At 39.6% G+C, this 8250-nt stretch overlaps 1 protein-coding gene across 1 annotated transcript; it reads right to left on the bottom strand.

The window, feature by feature from the left end:
- Positions 1–926: 926 nt before the first annotated feature.
- DEFB129 (defensin beta 129) lies at positions 927–3136 on the bottom strand. The gene is made up of 2 exons (XM_019645712.1): positions 3079–3136; positions 927–1363 (listed from the first exon to the last, which is right to left on the bottom strand). Exons 1-2 carry the CDS (start codon positions 3134–3136, stop codon positions 927–929), a joined length of 495 nt encoding a protein of 164 aa, XP_019501257.1.
- Between the last annotated feature and the right edge of the window lie 5114 nt (positions 3137–8250).

Consider the following 8250-nt stretch of genomic DNA (forward strand, 5'->3'; position numbering starts at 1 on the left):
AGCTACTGGTGCCCTCAGAATTCTCCAACCTGGGCTGTCCAAGATGGTAGCCACTAGCTACACGGGGCTATTGAACACTTGAAAAGTGGTTGATATGAATTGAAATGTTTTGTAATGGTAACATATACATGAGATTTCTAAGTCTTAGTGCAAAAAAAGAATGCAAAATGTCTCAAATAATTTTTAAATTGATTACATGTGGAAATGATGACGTCTTGGATTTATCACATTAAATAAAATGTATTAGTAAAATTCATTTCACCTATTTCTTTTTACTTTTTAAAATGTAGCTACTAGAAAATTCAGAGCTACCTACGTGGTTGACATTTGCAGTCTGCATTCTGTACCTGTTGGAAGCACCGCTTCACTACACCTTTTCTCTGACTCCCTCCTCCCTTCCCCATCCCCCCATGTTTTTATCTTAAATGGTTCCATGAATCAAGTTACGTTCTTCTGTGGAGAAAGTAGACTTGGTCCACCCATATTCTATTTTGCATATGGGCCTTTCCCCCCAAATCTATGAAAAAAGAAAATGTCTCCTGATATTTTCCTTCCTGTTGCTCCAAGAAAAGAATACCATAGGAGAACCATAAATCCTTGTTACAGAGGCCTAATCTGGGTCATCCATGGGCCAAGTTCAATGCTGTAGTCACCACTCCTGGTGCTTGCTCTCTCTCCCAGGCATGTAAACTAAAATTCCTTCCCTCTCCAGCTCTTTCTCCTCTGTGAGGCTTCTGTGAGAATAACATTACGACGTAAACTGTAGGTGCTTAAACACTATTTATTGAATGACTCACGACAGAGGAAACAGCTCTATGTCTCATTTAATAGATAGCAAAGATAGAGAGGAACTTGGTTTTTTAAGGGGAGGAACAACATTCCTGCTCATCTGTTTCCTCCAGCTCCGCTTGTGGTGTCAGCAGTGTCTATGGTGGTGGTGCTGGTGGTGGGGAGTCAGTGGCGGAATCTCTGGCTTTTTTGGAGTCACTCTTGTTAGAAGTAGCAGGGTATGTAATCTTTCCTGAGACCATGGGGTTGGTGGTGGCAGATTTCACAGCGTTGGCATTTGAGATGATGGTGTTGATTTTAGCAAGAGGGCTTTTGATTTTGGGGGGAAGATATACAATAGGATATTTTGTTTGTCTCACAGCCCTAAAATTCTCAGTAGACTTTAGTAGTTCTTGGGACTTCTTGTCAAATATATTGAACATTTCATTTTGCAAATAGTCTTCTATCAATTGAACCGTTTTTGGTCCAGCACAACATTTTTTCTTCTTGCATTTCTGTACCTCTTTTTCACCCACGGTGCAATGGTCTTTGCATCTCCCTAAACCCATTAAACATTTTCTCAAGCCAATGAATTCTGCACAAAGAAAAGAGAAAAACACTGGGGTAAGGTTAATAACTAGATATGATCTTAAAACTGCTGAAGGGAGAGGAATCGAGTAAGAGGGAGTTTGTTAGTGCTAAATTTTAAGTACAGGGCTTAGGGATGTTGATGGAGGCAGCTGGCAGGCCAAGAGAGTCTCTGTTACTCCTATGAAATCCAAAATAACCACCCTGTCTCCCCTCATTGAGTCACTTTAAAAATCTAGAGAGGAAAGGAGAAAAGGGAACCCAATTATTTGCTTTCAGATAGGATTTTCTACCTCCAATTTAGCATCTTAGACAATTGTAGGGCATCACCATCTCACCCCATAATCTTAGGAAATACCAACAGGAATAAAGTCTATAAAATCTGCCATAAAACAAATCCAAGAAAGAATTTCAAAAGAGAATCAATAGGACTTTCAGGAGTGCTGGCTTCTTGCCAAACCCAGTGTTCCATGACCTCGCCCTCCTCGATAATCGCTTGACCTGTGGTTCCTGAGGCATGGTGTTCTATTGTTTTCAGCCTCTCTGGACGCTCTGTCCCTCAGAGGTCTTATTCATTATCTTAGCCTTAACCTCATCTCCATCAAGATAATTCTCACATTGTTATCTATTGCTCTAAATTGCCTGCTCAGTTTAGTACCTCATCTTCCTCAGGCTTGATGACTTTTCCATCCCAATGTCTCTCATCTTTTTTTTTTTTCCAAATCAAGAAAGTTCTCCCTCACTCGTCTTAACAATTCAACTGATTTTCCATAAATATCAAGAGATGTATGCAGCATCTAATGTTCACATCCATTTCAACATTGTTTCTCACTAAAGACCAAACAGTAAAATTCTTATATTTCAAGCAGCTACACTGATTAACCCTGTAACACTCAGGTGGAATTTGCCGCCCCAGGTGGCTGAGTGGCTTTACCCAAGATGACCCAGTCATATTTGCTTATATTTCTACCCTTCTCTTCAGGCCTCAAGATAAAAACACTAGAAACATCTTTGACTCTTTCACTTTCCCTTCCCTGGCATATTGCCAATTATTCCAAATAGCTGAATGATTCTTGTACTCTGAAATAAGTCTCAATGCTTCTCTCTTCTTTTCAAGAAATGATGGCCAGCCCTCTGGGTTAGCCTTTGCCACCATGTATTCCTAGATGCTCTTATGGGTAATTTTGTGGTTTGCAAGACAAGGGTGAGAGAAGGGATGAAACTCTATAAAAATCGGAAAAAGTTGAGATGGAAGACGTAAACCTGTTTACTGGATCCTAAAAAAAAAGTATATATATATATATATTTTGAGCATGAGAGTAAGAACTTTCTCTTTTTACACGAAAGCACAAACTTATAGGAACCTTTGCTTCAAGAGATGGTTTACATTAGAAATAGAACAAAAATGAGGGAGACTTGGGCTGAGTCCCAGCTGATAGCTACGTAAAGGGTAGGAAGGCAGTTTTACATGTTGGAAGTTTCTGAGCACACAAAAAACACCCTGCTTTTGCTGTAGTTAGCTCCTGGTGTGTCCCCACCAGTCACAGTCTGGGGTTAGGGCCTGTGCGTGGGGGATAGCACATGATTGATGCAATAGGTAGACTCTTCAGCCATCTCTTTGGGTAACTCATCTTCCAGCATCTATGTAAGTTCGCTTTGTTTGGACAGCCAAGTCCCTGCTTCCTCACACTGACCCCACTTAAACCCAGGACTCCACATTACCTGTGTTCACCTGGTGCTGTAGCATGAGGCTGGCAAAGATAGGAAAAAGGAGCTTCATGGCTGGGTGCCAGAGAGGAAGGCTTGGATCTGGTTGGCATTCTTGTGCTCCGGCCTTTATTGGGCTCTTCATGGCCTTAGGCCATGATCAATGAAGTGCATCCAAAACTCACAGCAGCTGTGTTTCCTCTGAACCTGTTTGAGAACAATCTTCCCCAAACATTTTTGGGCAACACATTTCCTGTTCTTGACTCTGGAGGAAATACAAGACATATAAGATACAAAAGACGTGCAGGCCCTTTGCATCTCTCCTTAAAGTTTGAGCCAGGCAAGAGTAATGCATTGCTTCACTGTCAGCTATTATGCCTAAGACACTCAATGTATGAGGATCAGAAGAGCAGAAATTGCTATAATCATGGACCCCTGGAAGATAAAGGCTGTTTATTTTTGTACCGATGTTTCCAATGGCCAGTATGGGTACTGGGTCAACATAAGAACTCAGTACATGTTTGTTGAATGAGCCTGTGGGAGGCATCTCTTGGCATAACTTTAACTTCTTTTTTATTGAGATATAATTGACACGTAACATTATATTAGTTTCAAGTGCACAAAATAATGATTCGGTATTCGTATATATTGTGAAATGATTACAATGTCTAGATAACATCCATCACCACAAATAGTTATAATTGTTTTCCTTGAGAACTTTTAAGATTTACTGTCTTAGTAACTTTAAAATATACAATACAATATAATTAACTATAGTCACCCGGCAGTACATTATATCCTCAGGACTTATGTTATAACTGGACGTTTGTAACTTTTGACCACCTTCAGCCATTTTGCCCCCCACCTCTGACAACCAATCTGTTCTCTGTATTTTCTGTATTTATGAGGTTTTGTTTTGTTTTTAGCTTCCACATATAAGTGAGATCATATGGTATTTGTATTTCTCTGTCTGACTTACGTCATTTAGCATAATACTCTTAAGGTCCATCCATGTTGTTGCAAATGGCACATTTTTTTTATAGCCAAATAATATTTTATTATATATATATCACATTTTCTTTATCCATTCATCCATCAATGGACACTTAGGTTGCTCTGATATTTGGCTATGGTAGATAATGGTGCAAAGAACATGGGAGTGCATATATCTTTTTGAGATTGTGTTTTTGTTTCCTTCAGAAAAATACCCGTAAGTGGAATTTCTGGATTGGGTGGTGGTAGTTTTATTTGCAATATTTTGAGGAAACTTCATACAGTTTTCCAATGTGGCTGCACCAATAGCATTTCCACCAACAGTGCACAAGTGTTCCCTTTTCTTCACATTCTCACCAACACTTGTTATTTCTTGTCTTTTTGATTATAGTTATTTTAACAGGTAAAAGGTGATATTTTATCATATTTTTGATTTGCATTTCCCTGATTAGTGATGTTGAACATCTTTTTATGTACCTCTTGGCCATCTGTATGTCTTCTTTGGAAAAATGTCTCTTTAGATCTTGTGTCCATTTTTAAAGCAGATTTTTTTTTTTGCTATTGAGTTCTTTATATATTTTGGATATTAATCTTTTATCAGATATATGATTTGCAAATATTTTCTCCCATTTGGTTGGTTGCATTTTTATTTTCTTGATGGTTTCCTTTGCTGTGTAGAAGTTTTTTAAGTTTGATGTAGTCACATTTATTTATTTTTGGTGCCTTTGCTTTTGGTGTCAAATCCAAACAATCATTGTCAAGACTGATGTCAAGGAGCTTACCAGCTTTTTTCTTCTAGGAGTTTTATGGTTTCAGGTCTTATGTTTAAGTATTTCATCCTTTTTGAGTTAATTTGTATGTACAGTGTAAGATAGTGGTTCAGTTTAATTCTTTTGCATGTAGCTGTTCAGTTTTCCCAACACTATTTATTAGAGACTGTCCTTTGCCCATTGTATTCTTGGCTCTTTTGTCTTAAATTAATTGACCGTATATACATTGGTTTATTTCTGAGCTCTCTATTCTGTTTTATTAATCTATGTCTGTTTTTATGCCCATACCATGCTGTTTTATTTATGATGGCTTTGTAATATAGTTTGAAATCAGGAGGCATCATGCCTCCAGCTTCGTTCTTTCTCAGGATTGCTTTGGCTGTTCAGGATCTTTCTTTTGTGGTTCCATACAAGTTTTAGGATTGTTTTTTTCTATTCCTGTGAAAAATGCCATTGGAATTTTGATAGGGATTGCATTGAATCTGTAGATTGCTCTGGGTAGTACAGACATTTTAACAATATCAATTCTTCCAATCTGTTAGTGTGGCATATCTTTCTATTTATTTGTGTTTTCTTCAATTTCTTTCATCAGCATCTTATAGTTTTCAGTATAGGTTGTGAATGTATAGGTCACCTCTTTGGTTAAATTTATTCCTGGATATTTTATTCTTTTTCATGCAATTTAAAGTGGGGTTGTTTTTTTAATTTCTCTTTCTGATAGTTCATTATTAGTGTATAGTGGTATACACTATACACTAGTGATCAGGGTTAAGGTCTCCTTGCAGTGCGATATGTGGATCCAGGTAGAAAGGCTATTTGTATATGATGGTGGCCTCTACAAGTGAGAGTCTGGCAATGCCTTTCTGCGAGTAGCTAATGTGAACCTAAATCCCTGTGCTACTGCACATCATAATAGTCCTTGTTAGGGTAGATCAGCAGAGACTCTTGTACTAGGTAATAGAATGGCATAATGCAGTCTTCAGGAACATAATGTTTTATGATAATCTACCACCACATCAGGGAGCACATGAATGTCCTAGAGCGCCCTCTAGAGGAGTCACAGGATGCTTTACAGCTCTACCTTGTTTCTTGTAGGATGAATCCCAGTATTCTCTTTACTGTAGGTCTTATTTTCCTAAGTGCTATGGGCAGTGTGCTTCGCCTTCACTTTCCTAGTTGTATACTTCTAGATCAGTTTAGCTTAATTTTTATATAAAATTACATAGTACGTTGCAATTTAAAAATAATATAGATGATATATAAAACGATATTTAAAAAGAAACACTTTCATTTTTGGAGTACACGATTAGTGGCAAGGAGGCCAGGGAAGAGAGGTCTGCAAGAACAGGCAGGGGATAATGAAGGATGAATCAGAGAGGAGAAAATGGAAGTGGAGAGTGGGTCCTGTGTGTGGAGAGTTTGGGGTGGCCAGGAGAGAGAAAAGCTGAGAATGAAACTGCTAGGTATCTCGTTTAGTTGCCAGTGTATGTGGTGGGGACACAGCTCTCCCCACCCTCAAATTATAATTTCTTTCTTTTTTTTTTTTTTTTTTAAGATTTTTATTGGGGAATTGGGGGATAGGAACAGCGCTGGGGAATTAGGGGAAGGGGAACAGATAAGTTGCTGTCCTTTTGTTCTTCAGTTTAGTTGTGGACGTTGCTTCACTGGCCCAAGTTGGCACCATCATCGCGCTCTTCCCAGGCGAGGCAGATCAGTTGCCGGCTTCTGGACAGCCGCTCACTGCGGCTGCTGGCCACTCATGCTGGCTGCTGGCTACACACGGTAACCCATGGCAACCCACTGCCACAGGGAGTGCAGCCTATGCAGTCACCGGTGACTCATGGCAGCCCAGCTCCAGGTTGAGCTGTTGTTCAGCATCTTAGCTGTAGAGGGCGGTGTCACTGGCTCTCATATGTAGGATCTGAACCGAGGCTCTCTGGTGTCCCAAGCCAGCTCTTAACCAATGCGCCACTCGGCCGGCCCTCAAATGATCATTTCTGATGCTCTTTCTTCTTTTGGGAGGAGCTATCTTTTCATCTGATATCATTTCACCTTTATCCTAAAGAGCTTCCTTTAACATTTATTGTAGCATAGGTCTGTTGGTGATGGGTGTTCTTATTTTTCTTTTATCTGAGAATATATTTATTTTAGTTTCATTCTTGAATGATATTTTTACTGCATATAGAATTCTGAGTTGACGCTTATTTTTTCTTTTGGCATTAAACAAATTTTTAAATTAAATTTGTTGGGGTGACATTGGTTAGTAAAATTATATAAGTTTCAAGTGTACAGTTCTATAATACATCATCTATGTATTGCATTGTGTATTCTGTTCACCACCCAAAGTCAGTTCTCATTCCATCACCATGTATTTGATCCCCTTTTCCCTTTCCTACCACCTCTCCTCCTCCTTTACCCTCTGGTGACCACTAAACTGTTGTCTGTGTCCATGAGTTTTTGTTTCTTTTGACACTTTAAATATGCTGTTCCACTTTCTCTGGTTCCCAAGGTTTCTGAATAAAAGTTAGGTATTAATCAGTTTGTTATCCCCTGTTTGAAATATATAATTTCTTTGCTCACTGTTTTTTTCTTTTTTTAAAAAAGATTTTATTGGGGAATTGGGTGAAGGGAACAGCATTGGGGAATTGGGGAAGGAGAACAGAGAAGTTGCTGTCCTTTTGTTCTTCAGTCTAGTTGTGAAGGACGTGGCTTCACTGGCCCATGTTGGTATTATCATTGTGCTTTTCCCGGGTGAGGCAGATCGGTTGCTGGCCACTGGATGACCACTTACGGTGGCTCACAGCAGCTCACAAAAGTTCATGCCCACTGCCGGCCAACCCCACTGCAGCCAGCCAACCCCACTGCAGCCATTGCCGGTGACTCACGGCAGTCCAGCTCCAGGTCAAACTGTTGTTTACCATCTTAGCTGTAGAGGGCGCAGCGTCACTGGCCTGCATGTGGGGTCCAAACCTGGGCCCTGCTGCTCAGAGCTGGCGTCCCAAGCCAACTCTTAATAAATGTGCCACTCGGCCGGCCTTCTTTGCTCACTGTTTTCAAGATTTTCTCTTTATTTGTGAATTACATTTCAACTATAATGTGCCTCAGTGTAATTTTCTTGGTGTTTATTCTACTGGTGTTTGATTAACATCATGTACCTGCAAATTTTTATCTTTTATCAAATTTAAGAAAATTTCAGCGATTATATCTTAAAATTTCCTTCTGCCTCATTCTTTTTCATTCCTACTTCTGGCATTTCAATTACATATATGCTTCACTATTTGGTATAACCTAACAGGTCTATCAGCTCATTCATTTTTTAAAAATATTTTTTGTTGGGCCGGCCGAGTGGCGCGATGGTTAAGAACTCGCTTGGGATGCCAGAGGGCCCCGGTTCGGATCCCACATATGAGGGCCAGTGACACTG

Source organism: Hipposideros armiger, unplaced genomic scaffold (assembly GCF_001890085.2).
Source record: "Hipposideros armiger isolate ML-2016 unplaced genomic scaffold, ASM189008v1 scaffold_94, whole genome shotgun sequence".
NCBI lineage: Eukaryota > Metazoa > Chordata > Mammalia > Chiroptera > Hipposideridae > Hipposideros > Hipposideros armiger.

What these genes read in the sequence shown, in the direction of transcription:
- DEFB129 (XM_019645712.1), bottom strand. Translation starts at nt 3,136, where the DNA reads ATGAAGCTCCTTTTTCCTATCTTTGCCAGCCTCATGCTACAGCACCAG. An exon ending in ACAGCACCAGGTGAACACAG is followed by an intron (nt 1,364 to 3,078) that starts GTAATGTGGAGT and finishes TTCTTTGTGCAG; the next exon opens with AATTCATTGGCTTGAGAAAA.